The following is an 18,528-nucleotide window of genomic DNA, read 5'->3' as shown; positions in this document are numbered from 1 at the left end:
AAAAAAAAAAAAGCAATGTAATGAATACTATACTTTCTTTCAAAGTTGCCAAGCTTTGTCTACTTCTTTCTAATGTTTCTTTTTTTTCCTCAGCTCTGCACTTGTTATTTTTTTTCTCTCCCCACTCAGCCCTAGAGAAGGCTATAGTTAAACATGAATATATATATATATATCTACACACATGTATACATATACATATGCATATATGTAAGACTATACTATCCATATTTCTATGTCACTTCTTTTGCTGTATTTGGACAGGATCTTTCTTCATACATCCAAGTGTTTTTATGTTTTTCTAAAATTAGCCAGCTCATCCAAGATAAGAGACTTTCCCAGGGTCACACAGATAGAAATGTCTGAGGCTAGATTTGAACTCAGGAAGATGAATCTTCTTGACTTCAGGCTTAGCACTCTATTCACTCTGCCACTTAGCTGCCTTAATTTTCACCCCTGCAAAATTTCTTGAATGCATCCTTTTCTTTCCTCTGATCCATTTCCTGCTCAGGTGTAGGCCCTCATCAGCCTTGTGCTATTGCAATAGCCTGGGGGTGGACATGCTTGTCTCAAGTCTTTCTCCAGTCCAGTCTGTCCTGCACTGAGTTATGAAAATGATTTTCTTGAAGTTCGGGTTTGTCCATATCACTCCTATACTCAACAAATTCTGGTGGTTCTCATTCACCTCTAGGATTAAATACAAAATTGTCTGTTTTGGTGTTCAAAGCCCTTCATAACCTGTACTTCCTTCCTGTCTTCTTACACCTTACTCTCCAAAACATGTTCTTTCATCAGTTTACACTGGCTTCCTGGCTGTTCCATGAACAAGACACTCCATCTGCTGGTTCCAGGCATGTTGTCTCACTGTCTCCTATGCCTGAAGTGCTCTCAACTCCACTTATTGATTTTCTTGGCTTTCTTTTAGTTCATTTTAACATCCCATCATTTACAAGAAGCCATTCCTACATCCTGTTATTTCTAGTTTCTTCCATCTGTTAATATCTCCAGTTTTCCCTGTAGCTAGCCTGCTTGTACATTTTTTTTTTTTTTTTGCTGTCTCCCTTGTTAGAATGTGAGCAGGGACTCTTTTGTCCTTCCTTGTATCCCAAGTCATTAGTACAGTACCTAGCATAAAGCAGCCCCTTAATGCATATTTACTGAGCGATTGTTATAATTTTGAAATGGCTCTTTACACTTCCTGGAAATGACTTTTATCAGAGGAACTTGCTGCAAAGATTTCCCCCAGTTAATTGATTCACGTCCAATGTTAGATCAAATTTTTGCAAAAATTTTTAAATTTCATGTCCTCAAAAGTGTCCATTTTAACCCTCTGTGATCCTTTCTGTCCCTTGTTTGGTCATAAACTCTTTCCATATGTGAGAGACAGTAAAAAGTTAAGTTTTCAGAGAAGTTATTAGTTCATGAAGTCATTGAGAAGAAGTTAGATAATAAGAAATCCAGCAGACTGAAGATGGACTGAACCAATCAGGAGAAAGGCAATGACCTTCAGAAAGTCACAAAATTTTTGATAAGAAAGTTCAGGCCTGAAACTGACCTGAACCAGTCAGGAAAAAAATGATGTAGAATAACCTGGGGAAAGCTTTTCTTCACTGTGCTTGCTTAGTGAACCCCATGCATATAAGCAGACACACTCCACGTGAAATTATCACTCCATTTTCTGATCATGGGTCCTATGTTAAAGCATGTTTGGGAGGGGAGAATCACACCAAGGGTGGTTATGTGATGGGCATGTAGAGAGGATGGTGACCTAATGGAGAATGGACAAATCTGACTCCTGGTGGAAGAATCTGTCTTGGAGTAATGGTATATAGTTCATCTCACTTCTGTATTCACTTCTCCCTCTTCCTGAAAAGAGAATGGGGTGTTCAATTTTAGGAAAAGTGTTCAATTCCTCTGAACTCTGCTGCAATAAGTTTTCTTTGATACCTTTTTAGTGTCAAAACTGTTATGTTTCTAATACTTATCCATACATCTGAAATGTAATTTCATCTTTACTCTACAAATTTGATTATGACTTTTTATATTTAAATCACATATCTATCTGGAGCTAATCTTGGTATATGGTGTGAATGCTATGACTCCCTAATAATTAGTGAAATGCAAATAACAGCCAATCTGAGGTTCCAACTACATCAGATTGTGAATGTGGGAAAAAATTTAAAAAAATATGTTGAAGGAGCTGTGGAAAGCCAGCACATTAATATACAGTTAATGGCGGCAGTGAATTAGTCTAGTTACTCTGGGAAACAATGTGAAAATATGCCCCACATGTACTAACCTGTGCATGTATTTGTTCGTTCCTAATTTCTGTCCAACATCTTTCTAGTTTTCCATATTTTTGTTCAAATACTATAACATTTCCCCAACAGCTGGCACCTTAGGGTTCAACATGTATCTAATATGTTCTACTGACCAACCTCTCTACTTTTTTAACTTTTCCCAAAGACACTTGATGATTACTGCTTTGGAGTATAGATTGAGATCTGGTAGAGTGAATTCCTAGAATTTCTAAATTTTTTCCATTATTTTCCTTGAAAATCTTGATATTTTGTTCTCACTTTCTTCTCCAGATCCATCTGGGTCCAATGGCCTGATACTCATCAGGAAGACTGGAGATGGCCCAGGATTCATTATAGGACTTTGGCCATTTTAGGCTAAGGTCTTATCAGATTCTCCCTTTGAGTGAGATACACCCATTCAATGAATAGACCTCTCTAAGTATTTACACAAGGGATAGTCCCTTTTAATAAAAGAAAAAGAATAGCCAAAAAATATAACAGGGTGGGAAGACCCTCAGGGTTCCTAGATAAAAGAGAAGCAGTTACTATTGAGTGATTTCATTCACTTTGTGCTAGGTGAGTGGGGACCTGATGTCCAATCAATAAGCAGAGTGAATTGGGCTTAAGACTTGTTCTTCGATCAAGACGTGTAGCCAGTAATCCCAAAGGAGAAAAGGCAGCTTTTGGCCATGGAAGTGTACCTTCCCCTGTATAGAGCACCCCAGGAAAGGAGAAGAAAGGAGAGGAGAGAAGACGAGAGGCTGAGGGTGGTGACCTTTCACAGCCCTCCCTCACTCAAATCAAAGTCAACTGCAAGTCTTGTCATTATCTTGATGTCACGGTCCTCTTTGAGAATGAAGGACAAATACAACCTGTGAGTGAGTATCCTCTCCTCCTCTCCTCTCCCCTACCTTCTCCCCTCTTCTCTTCTCCTCTCATTTTGATTGGTATGGCACTTAGTAAGCAAATTAATTCATGTAGCATTGTCATTTTTATTATACTGTCCTTCTTATCTATGTTTACTCTTAAACAATTAATATTTTTCACTTACTCAGATCTCTTTACTTTGCATGGAGTATTTTGTAGTTGTATTCTTATAGTTCTTTTGCTTATCTTCAATGTCTTTTTGTTTACTGACTACTTGCCTACTTCCTGCCAACATGCCCATGTCTCCCACGTCCTCAAAAACACCTCATTGATGCATTCTTGCCAGCTATTATCCTATATATCCTCTAACTTTGTGACTGAACTCCTTTAGAAGGCTATCTATAATAGATACCTCCATTTCCTTTCTTTTAACTCTTTTATGGGCTCTGACTTCATCAGTTAACCAAACTTATGTTTTCCAAAGTTAGCAATCATCTATTAATCATGATACCTATTTTCAATCCTCAGATATTTTTCTCAATCTTCATCCTTCCTGACCCACAGGTGTCTGACACTATCAGTCATCCTCTTTCTTGATGTTCTCTTCCTTTTAGGTTTTCATGACACTGCTCTGTCTTGGTTCTTCTCCTCTCTATTTGGCTATTGTCAGTCTTTACTGGATTTTTTCCTCAGGTCTTTCTTGTTTAGCCATGGTTAACGCCTCTTCCCTTCTCCCTCTATACTTTTCTTCTTCTCATTCCCATTGAGTCAAGTATCATATCTATGCAGATGTCATATGTCCCAAACTGTACTCATTATCTTTCCCCCTGCAAACCATCCTCTTCTTAACTCTCCTGATACTGTTACTGCTCTCTTCCTAGCCACCCAAACTAGGAACCTGGTTGTCATTCTTAACCTATCACTCTCCAATTCACATCCAATTACGATATTTTATTATTTTTACATTGTAACTACTCTCATGAGCAGCTAGGTTTTACAGCGGACAAAGTGCTGGCCCTAGTGTCAAGGAGACATGTTTCTGAGTTCAAATCAGGCCTCAGACACTAACCAGCTCTGTGAACCTAAGGAAGTTACTCCACCCTGTTTGTCTCAGTTTCCTCACCTGTCAAATGAGCTGGAGAAGGAAACGGCAAATCACTCCAGTACCTTGGCCAAGAAATCCCAAATGAGATCACAAAGAGTTGGATATGATCGGAATAACTGAACAACACCAATTTCTCCCAAATGTACCCCTTTCTTTCCTCTTCTGCTGCTACCACCTTGGTCCAGTCTCATATCATTACCTCACATCTGGCTTATTGTAACGGACTGCTGGTTTGACTTCCTGCCTCAAATCTCTCTGTGATCTAGTCCATCTTCTACTTAGCTGTGAAATTGGTCTTCCTAAAAGGCAAGTCTAACTTGCTTCACTGCACGATGTAATCAACTGCAGTGGCTCCCTATTGCCTTTGAGAACAAATATAAAATCCTCTATTTGCTTTTGAAAGTCCTCCATAACGTGTCCTCTTCTTGCCTTTGCAGTCTTGTACTTTATTTCCTAAATCCGTATCATGTGGCTATGCACTTTGTGATCCAGTATCACTGGCTTCCTTGTGCTTCATTGAACTAAATCTATCACCTTTAGGAAATTGTTTTGTGGTCCCCCATGGCTGGAACATCCTATCTTTCTGTCTCAGTCTCCTAGCTTTACTGGCTTCCTTCAAAGCTCAGGTAAAATCTTCCTTCTGTAAGACGTTTTTTCTGATCCCCTTTAATGCCAGAGTCTTCCCTCTGCTTCCTGTATGCACATTATAAGCTATTTTCTGATCGCTGCCCTCTTGGACTGAGCTTTCCAAGTCGTGACTCTTTGCTTTGACCACACAATTATGGATTCATCCTAAGGGGGAAGTCCAACAGTTGCCTGTCTGACCCTCTGTCAGCTAGGTCATAGTGACAAAGCTGTAGGTGGTCTCCTAGGCCCAGGTCATTCACTTCTTGGCAGAGTCCAAAAGCTTCTTGTGCAGCATGACAGAGGTGGCAACCCAGCTGTGGTCTTCTCCTCAGGCTTGAATTCATGATCACATTCCAGAGTCAGAGTGACTGTGGGTTCAGTAAACTCTCAAGGTCCAAACCTATTTCAAAGTACCTGCTAGGTTCACTTGCCAGTGGACAGAATTTATGGTCTTGGAATGAAAAAATGGCCCACTGTGCTTTCCCCTTAGATTTCCCAATCTCTGCTCATTCTGGCCTTCCTGGAAATTTACTGGAGTGTGTGCAGGGAGAGCTGAGCCTTACTGTTAACTCCTACTACTCCAGTTTTGTTGGTCTCCTACTTAGCTTCACTGAAAGAATCGCCCAGATGCCACTTTCTGGACCAAACATTTCCTGATCCTACCTTGCCCCTTCCTATTCTTCAGTGTAGTTCTCAGCACTTTACATCTTGAAATATTTTGTTTATTTATTCAACAGGTATTTATTACTTGCTAATAATTGGTAGAGAGAAGAGCTGTGTGCTGGGGATGTAAAAAACAGGAGTAAAATGGCATCTCCTTTTGAAGAGTTTATGTTCTCTAAGGGTGAAATAACACACAAACACACACACACACACACACACACAGATACAACTCCACAACTTGTGTAAAGATACTTCCAGTTCTGGGAGGCTCGGTCACTTTAGTGAGTGTATGCATATAAAAACTGATTTGTCCCAAGGCAATTGTGAAGGACTGATAGAGGGAGAAATACCATTTCCAAATCAGAATCCCGACCTGCAATATTGCTCTAGCTGATAGTATTTCTAGAACAAGGTCAAACTGGGGGAGGGAGAGTGTTCTCTTGGCTGTCTTGTATACGCCTAATGCAAAGGTGACTGTTGCAGGAGAATATCACGCAGGAAGTTATTGTACAAAGATACCATTAAAATCCTAAACAAATACTTCTTTTTTTTTTTATAATTAAATTTATTTATTTAACTTTTAACATTCATTTTCACAAAATTTTGGGTTACAAATTTTTCCCCTTTTCTCCCCTCCCCCCCCAAACACCAAGCATTCTAATTGCCCCTATGACCAATCTGCTCTCTCTTCTATCATCCCTCTCTGCCCTTGTCTCCATCTTCTCTTTTGTCCTGTAGGGGCAGATAGCTTTCTATACCCCTTTACCTGTATTTCTTATTTCCTAGTGGCAAGAACATTACTCGACAGTTGATCCTAACACTTTGAGTTCCAACTTCTCTTCCTCCCTCCCTCCCCACCCCTTCCCTTTGGAAGGCAAGCAATTCAATATAGGCCATATCTGTGTAGTTTTGCAAGTGACTTCCATAATAGTTGTGTTGTATAGGACTAACTATATTTCCCTCCATCCTATCCTGTCCCCCATTACTTCTATTCTCTTTTGATCCTATCCCTCCCCATGAGTGTCGACCTCAAATTGCACTCTCCTCCTCATGCCCTCCCTTCTATCATCCCCCCCACCCTGCTTGTCGCCTTATCCCCCACTTTCCTGTATTGTGAGATAGGTTTTCCTACCAAAATGAGTGTGCATTTTATTCTTTCCTTTAGTGGAATGTGATGAGAGTAGACTTCATGTTTTTCTCTCACCTCCCCTCTTTATCCCTCCACTAATGAGTCTTTTGATTGCCTCTTTTATGAGAGATAATTTGCCCCATTCAATTTCTCCCTTTCTCCTCCCAATATATTTCTCTCTCACTGCTTGATTTCATTTTTTTTTAAGATATGATCCCATCCTATTCAATTCACTCTGTGCACTCTGTCTCTATGTATGTGAGCGTGTGTGCATGTGTAATCCCACCCAGTACCCAGATACTGAAATGTTTCAAGAGTTACAAATATTGTCTTTCCATGTAGGAATGTAAACAGTTCAGCTTTAGTAAGTCCCTTATGACTTCACTTTGCTGTTCACCTTTTCATGGTTCTCTTCATTCTTGTGTTTGAAAGTCAAATTTTCTTTTCAGCTCTGGTCTTTTCATCAAGAATACTTGAAAATCCTCTATTTCATTGAAAGACCATTTTTTCCCCTGAAGTATTATAGTCAGTTTTGCTGGGTAGGTGATTCTTGGTTTTAGTCCTAGTTCCTTTGACTTCTGGAATATTCTATTCCATGCCCTTTGATCCCTTAATGTAGAGGCTGCTAGATCTTGTGTTATCCTGATTGTATTTCCACAATACTTGAATTGTTTCTTTCTAGCTGCTTGCAATATTTTCTCCTTGACCTGGGAACTCTGGAATTTGGCCACAATGTTCCTAGGAGTTTCTCTTTTTGGATCTCTTTCAGGTGGTGTTCTGTGGATTCCTTGAATATTTATTTTGCCCTCTGGTTCTAGAATCTCAGGGCAGTTTTCCTTGATAATTTCATGAAAGATGACGTCTAGGCTCTTCTTTTGATCATGGCTTTCAGGTAGTCCCATAATTTTTAAATTGTCTCTCCTGGATCTATTTTCCAGGTCTGTTGTTTTTCCAATGAGATATTTCACATTATCTTCCATTTTTCCATTCTTCTCTCTTTGTTCTGTGATTTCTTGGTTTTGCATAAAGTCATTAGCCTCCATCTGTGCCATTCTAATTTTGAAAGAACTATTTTCTTCAGTGAGCTTTTGAATCTCCTTTTCCATTTGGCTAATTCTGCTTTTGAAAGCATTCTTCTCCTCATTGGCTTTTTGAACCTCTTTTGCCAATTGAGTTAGGCTAGTTTTCAAGGTGTTAATTTCTTCAACATTTTTTTGGGTCTCCCTTAGCAGGGAGCTGATCTGCTGTTCATGCTTTGACTTCATGTCTCTCATTTCTCTTCCCAGCTTTTCCTCCACCTCTCTAACTTGATTTTCAAAATTCTTTTTGAGCTCTTCCATGGCCTGAGCCCATTGGGTGGGCTGGGACACAGAAGCCTTGATTTCTGTGTCTTTGCCTGATGGTAAGCATTGTTCTTCCTCATCAGAAAGGAAGGGAGGAAATGCCTGTTCGCCAAGAAAGTAACCTTCTATAGTCTTATTTCTTTTCCCTTTTCTGGGCATTTTCCCAGCCAGTGACTTGACCTCTGAATATTCTCCTCACACCCACCTCGCCTCCTGATCTTCCCAGCCAGTGTTTGGGGTCTGAGATTCAAATGCTGCTTCCAGCCTCAGGGCTTTTGGCGGGGGCAGGGCTGCTATTCAGTATGAGATTATGTTCTGGTGCTGAGGTCGGGGCAGGGCCACCTCTCAGGCTCAGTTCCCTCAGGGGGTTTATGCACAGACCTTCCACAATGGATTCAGGCTCCCGCCCGCTTGGGGAGCCCCTGTCTGCAGCCGCCTCTCCGCTTCTACCTCCCGGGGGGGCCTGAATTATGGGGGCACCCCACTCCCCTCTCGACCCGCCAAAGAGACTCTCTCACCCACCCCTGTCACCTGTGGGTGGAGGGACTTGTGCGGCCGCTGGAGATCCCGTCCCTGAAGCCTGCTCGGATCTGTTTCTCTCGGTGCCGCAGCCGTGGCCGCAGCAGGTCTGGGCTGGGCTTTGCGTCTGCAGCGCGACGGACCTTTTGCGAGAGGTTTGCAGATCCCTCTGTGGGTGGAGGGACCCGCGTGGCCGCTGGAGATCCTGTCTGTGAAGCCTGCTCGGATCTTTTCCTCTTGGTGCCGTGGTCCCTGCAGGGCTGCACTCAGCTTCCAATCCCGGCGCCCAGTCCGCAGCGCGAAGGACCCCCCGCGAGAGGTTTGCAGGTCTCTCTGGAACAGAAATCTCCCTCTCTCCAATGTTCCGTGGCCTCTGGGTGCGGAATTCGCCGTGAGTTACTTCCCTGTAGCCATTCTATGGGTTGTGGGTTCAGAGCTATGTGTATGTGCGTCTTTCTACTCCGCCATCTAAACAAATACTTCTTTAATTATGAGCTCATAGGTTTGTGTACGATGCTGTCTTACCAACTTCCCCCATGGGATCCAAAATCCACAAGAGCTCAATAGATATCCTGAAAAGAGGCTTCTGCTTCATCATGGAGACAGGCTGAACTTTATTTTATATTAATTCTTTTTCGTGATAATTTTGTATGTAGTGCATTTAGTACCTATGTGACAATGGGAAGGTCACCACCTAAATGTACTCTGAGGTTCTTACTTGGAATCTTTGGATCTATGAGCTTATGACTTTCACACCAAAACTATGCAAACACAGAAGACAAGTGGTAGACTAACTGTAGGTCAAAGTGGAGGAAACAAACATAGATAGAAGCATCTGGCGTCCCTGAGCAGAGAAGGAGGAGACCTGAGCTGGGTTCAGAGGAAGAAAGAAATGTCTTGAATCTTGAGGTAAAATTCTAATTCTTATTCCAGAGTCTTCCTTTGGATTCACTTTCCCTCCATTGGAATGGAGAATTTGTAAAGAGTTTACTGCAATGTCTGGCACATAGTAGGTCCTTAATAAATGTTTATTTCCTTCTTTATTGGGCAGATAGGTGACTTAGTGTACAGAGAAAGATTCAGAAACATCTGAAGTTAAATCTGGCCTCAACTCTTTCCTTTCTGTATGACTGGGCAAGTTTTTTAATATTTATCTGCCTGCCTCAGTTTCCTCAATTGTAAAATGGGAATAACAATAGCAGTTACCTCTCAGGCTTATTGTGAAGTTCAAATGAGATATTTGCAAGGTGCTTAGCACAATAGCAGGCACCTAGAGGATGTTTAATAAAGTCTTATTGCCTTCCATATCCTTCTCTTCGAAGCTACAAGCCAGGGTAGCCCAGATTGCCTTTCTGTCCTGGTCTCCTCAACTTTGCTTGCTCTTCATACAGGTGCAGGGAATTGAATAATTAATCTTTACCAATAAAGAAAGAGAGTCATGTAATTGGTCTTTGAGCCAAGGGTAACACAGAAAACAAGGCTTGGAGAGACATTATAGTTTTCTTCAAGTATTCCAACTGGAGCCATGTGCAAGAGGGATTAGATGGCATCTATGTGTCTCCCAAAGAACAAATGAGGAAAAATGGATGAAAGCTTACCCTGATTGCCTCTTCAAAATTGCAGAAAACCAGACTGGTATTAAAAATGGATAATAACATCCACTTCTTGAGAGAGAAGAAGTTCTTAAAATGCAAGTGCTCAAAAAGGGAAAACCACTGGTTATGGGTGTTGCCATTGATACTGTATTCCTGTTTGGTATGCATTAGACTAGATAGGGTCCTATGCCTTTACCAACCTAATGATCTGGGATCCTTGGGAGAGTAGTTCCAGGTGCCTTCTACTTGAATTCACACCCTGATTCTGTTACCTGTGCCTTTAATGGCTCTCCAGCTGTCCCTTTGCTGTGATATTGGAGCCAGTTCAAATAGCTACGTGAGAATTCTGGATCAGTTCTGACACTTCTAGTGTAAAGCTTTCCAGTGACTTTTCCTCTTTCACAAGAGCCCGGGAAGATATTAGGGACTGGGTATTACTGGAGTCACTTAGTATGTGGACTTTTTTCTACGTTGGACAGTACTGTAGTATCTCATGATTTGTGGGTCACTTTTGATCAGCACAAAGGGGCTAACCATTGGAAAACAGGCAGCCAAGAAGTCAGAGCTATGTATCATCCAGCGACTAACTCTCATTGATTTCATACATCCTGTCAAGATGGAATTGAGTAAGTAAAAAGTGAGAAAGATGCTTACCAGCAGTAGGATCATTTGGGTGGCTCTGGTCTCAGGGAAGGCTCTATGAAGAGAAGTATCAGTGCGAACCCGCTGAACTCTCTTGTGGTGCTTGTACAGGAGACAAACCTTGTAGCCAGTGTTGAAGCTAAGGAAGGCCATACACGCAGCATCAGGGAGGGAGATCACAAGTCCATGGAGTGACACACTAATTAAATCAGTGACATTAACAGAGCAGTATGCATAATCTTTTGTTTCTGAGATGTTTCCAGTGCCCCTTGGTCCTTTAAGTTTTATGAGAATAATAATATTTTGCAGCATGTGGAAAATCCAGCAGAGGAGAATAGAGGGCATAATGTATCTTGGGACTATGGCTTTAAGCTGGATCCACCTGGGTTTGTGGGGACTGATGATGATGGCCTGAAAGCCACTCAGGAGGCAAGTTGTGCTGAGGGAAAGGCCACGACCTACTCTGTGAAGGTAGAAGACAATTTTACAGCCAATGTCATCCAGAACATTCTCGAGACCCAAAGCTGCCAAACCCTCCACAACACCCCTGGAGAGAAGCAGCAAGGAGTTGGCCACAGCCAGCTGAGTGAGAATCAGATCTATGGGCCTCAGCCTTTGGCCAGTGAAGAAAAGGAAGCTGAAGAGATAAATTAGGGATACGTTTCCCTGAATTCCAATTCCTGTCTGGAAGAAAATGACAATACCCAAGAGCCTGTCCACAGGAATCATGTTCTTGGTGTCCTGAGCAGAAGAACTTCAGTCTGAGCCTGAGGGATCTGGAGAAAAACAGAAGAGCTTCATGCCATCCCTTACATGTTGGTCACTCATTGACACCTGAAGGGAACTCATAAGACAGCTCATTCCATTTCACAGACAGGCATGCTCAATTCAGCGATTTCCATGCAGTGACTCTGTGTTATTTAATGCCTCCTCTTGTCATTTACACATTATTGGATTAGTGTATTATTTCTTTTTTAGCTGAGCTTAGTAGTCTCAGCTTTTCTGGTCTGTGTTTGTACTGATAATTACGAGAAAGGGGTTGATCTTTTGGTTCAGGATTAGAATTCTTTTCTCTCTGAATCCCTTAAGAAAATGTGTCTTATGAATTGGTAGCTGTTCTGGTTTTGTGAAACTGCCTACCTGACACTTTTCTCAAAGCTGCTTTTAGCTGACCTATGACCCTACCAAACTTTCTGAATTTGTAGCCCCTAACCCCCCACAGATCTTTTCTAGACACACTCCTTTCTTTGTAGACACACTTGATTCATTCCTCCCTTCTCTATTTATGAAATATAATTTTGGATCCCAGATGTAAGTTTCTGTTTTTAATTTCATCTTATTAGATTCAACTCAGTGAATTTAAAAAGACTTGACAGGCTAGAGCACTGGGATGAATCAAATTAATTGAAAGTTAATAGGAAAAAATGTGTAGCATCTGGGAAATCCCTTCTTACAGAATATTTACTCTCCAAAATCTACCCAAGATTTGAGGCATGTGGGATGGGGGTGGGGTGGGTTAGGTGTCAGTATCCACGCAAGAGCTTGGTTCATGCATCTCCAGCAGAGTGGTCACTTTTATCAACCATCCCATGGACAGATTCATCTTAAAATGATATTTTATCCAGTGACACAAAAAATTAAGTGCCAAGAAGAGTTTCTTGCTTCTCCTTCTATGTGTACACCACATTGAGTACACTGAATATACCCTTCCATAGGTGACAATAAGGAGCAATACGTACATAAATGTACACACACACACACACACACACTCACTCACTCACTCACATAAGCACTGAACATGGAATATAGGAAATGCATTCAAAGGGCTAGGAAACAGGGATGGAAGGTACACATCGAGGCAACTGACTTGGCCAGGAAATATTCTTTTAACAGCTGATCTCATGATCCTGTGTGGTCAAAAAACATATATTGAAGAGATCCCTTATACTCTTAGGTTTGCAGAAATAGATATGTCCTTTGGGGGGGAGGGGAAGGTCATCAAGCGGTTAGTTGATATGCCTAGTGGGTGTCACATCTCTGCTCTTCTCTGATTGCTTTGTCTTTGATGAGGGGCATGGCTGCTGTCTCTTAGATCCATTGCCTTTGTGGGGATATTGCTCTGCTTGTCTTTGAAGTCACTGCTCTTTTCTGCTGCTAGCTTCTGGGTTTCATTTCTATAGGGACACCTGATGGTCTTCTAGGATCTTATCTGCTAATGGTCAATGACTAGGATGACTTTTTCTGACCAGGGCAAAATGACATTTCTTTTATCAAAGAGGTTCTGAGATTATGAGTCATCGAAACTAGATCAGGGCTTCCAGGTTAGTGTAGCATACCATGCCAAGATGGTCTTTACTCTTGACTACTTGGATCTGGCATTCATTCATTGTCCTAAACAACTATCTTACAATGTGTTCTTACTCAGTCATGTCTGAGTTATTATGACCCCATATAGAGTTTTCTTGGCAAAGATCCTGACATGGTTTGCCATTTCCTTCCTCCTCCAGTGAATTAAAGAAAACAGAGGTTAAATGACTTGCCCAGGTCACACAGCTAGTGAATGCTTGAGGCCAAGTTTGAACTCAGGTCTTCTTGCCTCCAGGTCCTACAATCTATCTACTGAGCTACCTAGTTGCTTCACTATCTGCCATATCTGACATAGGGAAAGGAGATTCCTTGTAACTCCCAATTTAAATGGAGAGCCCTATGCCCTTGAATCAGGTAACACAGGTGCCTGGAGGCAGGAAGATCAGAGTTTCAATGCAACTTCAGACACTTACTAGCTATGTGACTCTGGGCAAGTCGCTTAATCTCCATCTGCCTCAGTTTCCTCAGCTGCAAAGTGAAGCCAATAATAGCACCTACTGCCCAGGGTAGTTGTGATAAAAAATGATAGAATGTTTAAAAAGTTCTTAGCCCAGTGCCTGGAACATAGTAGATGCTTAATACTTCCCTCCCTCCCTCCTTCCTTCTTTCTTCTCTTTCCTTTCTAAAAACTCATTCTGGCAACCACCAAACTCAAAAGCAAAAGACAATAGTTGTATGGCATCTGGGAGACTTGAAGGGCAATTCTATCCCTAGATCTTTTGGAATTAGCATGCCACTAAAAGTGCAGGTCCTTTTTAATTAAAGATTCAGAAGGAGAAGACCAGCTTTTAGGGGCATTGTAGAGTATTTCTGTCCTGTGATGCATTAGGAAGAACAAAAGCAGGGTAAGAGGTCAGGCTCACTGTCTTACCCTCAGCTGGCCCCCATTTCTTCTTTTGTTACTTATAAGTCTACCAGGAACCAAGGTCTTTACTCCTGTTCTTTCTTCTGGACAGTGCAAAACCTGTCTCCCAACCAATAAAAAAAATAACTTGACAAGAAAAAGAGGAGATTGGTATGAGTACATAAGATTTTATCTGAAAAAAGTCTTATTTTTTTGTACATCGATGTGATGTGTCAATGAAGAAAGTTAATGGAGAGGATTCTGGAAAGATGACAGAGTAGGTCACAACATTTCAAGCTCTCCAGATTTCCCCCACAAACAAGACACAATAGTGCTTCAAGGAGAATGTACAGTGACTTGGGACTGGGGTAAAACAAGGATTGGGGTTAAACAGTATTCCTTATGGGACAACAGGAGAAAATTGGAAGAAAATCTGTGATGGGTAAGCAGGCTAGTTTTTCAGGCTAGTTCCCCTGAACCAGCAAACACTAAACCCTGGGATTAGCTGGGTTGGGAAGTAGCCTTGGTCATAGCCACAGAAATTTTCACCTCCTGGATAGTGTAAGTAGTTGGACATCTGAGGAAACCTGTGCTGAAGGGATGTCATGCCCAGCTGTGCTTCTGAGACTTGGTCCTGGGGAAGAAGGAACCAGCACATGCCACATGAGTATATAAACCATGGACCAGGCATCCTGCTGACTATGGGCATTTACAGGAGGATGGACTTTTTGGTTTTGGTTTCAGGCTAAAGGGGAAGCTGAAGCAGGATCTGAGGTCAAAGGCAAAACCCCTGTGCTCCAGAACTAGAAGTAATTACAAAAAGTTGCTATAAAAAAAAATAATGATCAGGCAAAGGAGAAAGAACCCAACCATAAAAAGTTACTATGGGAAAAGAGAAGATGGGTTCATCTTCAGAGGAGGATTATGAAGCAAAAGCCTCTCCTAGCACAAAGAATAATGTCAAATGGTAACCTATCCAAAAGAAATCTACAGAAGAACTGAAAAAAGATTTTAAAAATCAAATGAGACTGAGAAATTTTTCTTTAAAAAAGTAAGAACAAAGAAAAATGAGAAGATTATGAAAAGTTAACCAAGTGAAAAAGAACATCTGAATCTTAAGTTAGAAAATCACACCTCGATAATTACAATTGAGCGAGAGGAAATCTTCGAAGTTATAAGAGACCAAGAAATAGTAAACAAAATATAAAGAATGAAAAGATAGATGAGAGTGTGAAACATCTCATAAGAAAAATAACTGATTTGGAGAAGAGAATACATAAGAATAATCAGACTACCTGAAAGCCATGATCAAAAAAAATCTTTTTACATTAATACAAGAAATAATTAAAGAAAATTTTCTTGAAGTATTAGAAGAAGAGGGCAAAAGAGGGTGAAATAGAAATTAAAAAAATTGGGCAATCACCATTTGAAAGAGATCCTATAAGGAAAACCTACAGGAATATCATAGGCAAATTCTGAAACCTCTACTAAAGCAGAAAATATGATAAACAAGAAAAAAAGATTCAGATATTGCAGATTCACAATTAGAATCACACAAGACCTAGAAGAAGCTACACTAAAAGACTGCAGGTCTTGGAGTACTATATATCGAAAGCTAAAGAATTGGGGTTGTGGCCAAAAATATAATGCCCAGCAAAATTAAGCATAATACTGAATGGGAAAAAATGGACATTCAATGAATCATCGACTTTCAGGATTTTATTGCAAAAAGACCTGAACTCAAAGGAAAATTTGACATACAAAATCCAAGACAAATATAAAATAAACATCAAAGAATAATTACAAGGGACTCAATAAACATAGACTTCACTTTTCATATAAGTAAATGTAAACTGTATGTCTAAGATTGTAGTTAGTAACTGAGTAGTTCAAAAGAAAAATTGGACTAGGGCTGACTATGATATGATTCTAAAAAGTAATACCATCTAGAAAACGGTAAAATGAGTAATTATCTTCTATAAATGAGGTGTGAGAGGAAAAACTGACACAGAGGAAACAGATGGGGGAGGAGGGCTGGTAGTTCTGGAGACCTACCCTTATAAGAAATATGTTAGAGAAGGAACAATGTCTCTATATGTAAGAGGGTATAAAAATCTTCTAAATTCAGAAAGTAATAAAAGGTTAAGGAGATAGAGACAAGAAGATAATAAGGGAAGGATTTTTAGAGGGAACCATACTCTCATCAGATTGAGGTTAAAGAGAGAACAATAAATACATATATATGTGTATATATATATATATATACACATATGTATACATATACATATCTATTTAGAAGGCAATAAAAGTTTTCTAAATTTATAAAGAAGTGGAAGGGTGAAGGAATAGGATATGATGGGATATTAGAAGGATATCGAGTTTAATGGAAATGGAATACAGAGGTAACAACATATATATTTGGAAGTTTATAAAAATCTTTTAAATTCAAATAGAAATAAGATGGCGAGGGGAAAGGGGGCAGGGAGAGAATGAGGGATGGATCCTTGCAGTGGTGGTAGGTTAAGTAATAGAAGAGCAAAGCAGTGGGTGAAAGTAAAGCAGAGGAGTCAGGAGGGATAGGAAATAAAATACACATAAATGTATGATAAAGATCAAGAACAGAATTTATTAGGGAAAAAAGCAAGCATAGTAATCATGATCTAAGACAAAGTTCAAGCTAAAATAGATTTAATGAAAAGAGAAAAATAGGGAGAGTACACTATATGTCAGTCATATTTCTCAATATTGTTTTAGACTGTTTAAAATAGCTGGAGAATATAAGGTGGCAACCTGACTGTGGTGTAGGAAAAATTGACCTCATGGCCTTGGCCACCTGTGTGCAGGGTTGTGACTACAGCTCCCAGTGTATGTGCAGGGGCTGCTTCATCACTTGTTTGTTACCATAGGACTTTGATGTAGGTAAAATGGTATGGGCTATATCTTTAGTTTCATGCATAAATTAGGTCTAAGTAGGCAGAATTGCACGAAGTTGTACTCACTGTCTCCTCCAGAGTCATCACAGTCCAGTGGCAGGACAGAGTCAAGACAACTTATGATGGCTGAAGATGCAGTGCATGACCTTGGCATTTATGATGTCTAACTGAGCTCTAAGAGCTCCACTGGCTTGCTTCACCTGCCTTCATGGCTATTGGAACAAATTGTTGTTTTCCACCCATTCCACTAGTGAAATTCTTCACATATTTGGAGTAGACACCCCCTAATTCACCAACGGGTTTCAGACCCCTTGGTTATCCTCAACCAATTTATGGAAATGATTTACAAAGGTATGGCAGCGGTGCATGCCACAGCTTCTTGGAGACACAGATAAGAATTAGATGGAACACGTGGACACCAAAGGTTGAAAGCAGCCCTGACAAGGGCTCGGCAGTGCTCACACCAGACTAGTCTTCCCTGAATACAACCTACATCTCAACTCACTTTCCTAACTCCTACTGGAGAAGCAGGTTGTATTCTCAGAGAGCATCTAGTGCTTTTTACACTTAAGTTCTAGTGATAACTGAGTGGTCATGGCTTCTGTGTTTTCCAGTATCATTTAACCACTTCATGTCTTCCTAGTATCAATTACCTTTACAAGGAGATAGTTTCTGAGAAATTATAACAGGGACTAAAGAGCATGTTCCTTAACTCTGGGATGCATTCTCTCATAAGTACACTCTCTCACACAAATACAGAGTCTAGGGGTCAGCAGGCTTAAGTTTAGAAAGTAACAAGGCAGTAACTCACAGTTCTCAGTTGGATGGAAGTACTTTTTCTTCCTTTGTGAAGTCCTCAAGTATAGCTTTTTGCTGAGTTGTGAGGGATGGTAAGCTTGTAGGGTTTTTAGCGATCTTGCCCTGCTGTGTCCATTTGTCTGTTGCTTCTGATGTGGAAGTTCCGATCAGCTACTGTTGTTCTGGGGATATCCAAATCTTTTGAACTTTGAAGTTCTCAGAATTTTTCCTTTTAATCAAGGCAGAAGAAGGGGAAAATAGTCTGCCCTTCCTCTCCGCAGGGGGTTTCCTCGCAAGGAATTGGCTGGAACTATTCCACAATTAGACTTGCCTGCCATTGTCTGTCATGTTGAATTCTGAACTGAGTTGTTGTTTAATCCAATCCCCGTAACACATGATGATTTTTATTCAGCCAATCACACTATATTTGAGGCATCATGTAATCTCAATTTGTCCAATTACTCAAAGCATTTCACTCCTTCCAAATGGACTAAGGTTTTGTTTTTTTTTTATTTGCACAAATTCTATACCTTTGGTTAGTTGGCTAAGTAATGCAATAGAATTGTCTGGGAATTGTTCATACATTTTGGCAGTATTGTACACCTCTCAACTGCTAAGTGTTCCCTCAATTTCTGATTCTTTGCCACCAGAAAAATGCATTTATTTATATTATTCTATGCTGTAGCATTCCAAGGGAAAACTGTTATAACATCTATGGCATGTACTACAACCATAGGTCTTTTCTCATGGAAATGTTCTTTTTAAAAACATTTTATTTTTTACCCCAATTAGGTGCAAA

General features: G+C 40.5%; 1 protein-coding gene across 1 annotated transcript; it reads right to left on the bottom strand.

Moving 5' to 3' along the window:
- Positions 1-10,592: 10,592 nt before the first annotated feature.
- On the bottom strand, positions 10,593-11,516 carry LOC140507299 (vomeronasal type-1 receptor 1-like). The gene has a single exon (XM_072615417.1). The coding sequence runs from the start codon at positions 11,514-11,516 to the stop codon at positions 10,593-10,595; it is 924 nt and encodes a 307-aa protein (XP_072471518.1).
- Positions 11,517-18,528: the final 7,012 nt, after the last annotated feature.

This window comes from Notamacropus eugenii, chromosome 5 (genome assembly GCF_028372415.1).
Source record: "Notamacropus eugenii isolate mMacEug1 chromosome 5, mMacEug1.pri_v2, whole genome shotgun sequence".
In the NCBI taxonomy this organism is placed as follows: Eukaryota; Metazoa; Chordata; class Mammalia; order Diprotodontia; family Macropodidae; genus Notamacropus; species Notamacropus eugenii.
This window is presented reverse-complemented; position numbering and strand designations above follow the sequence as displayed.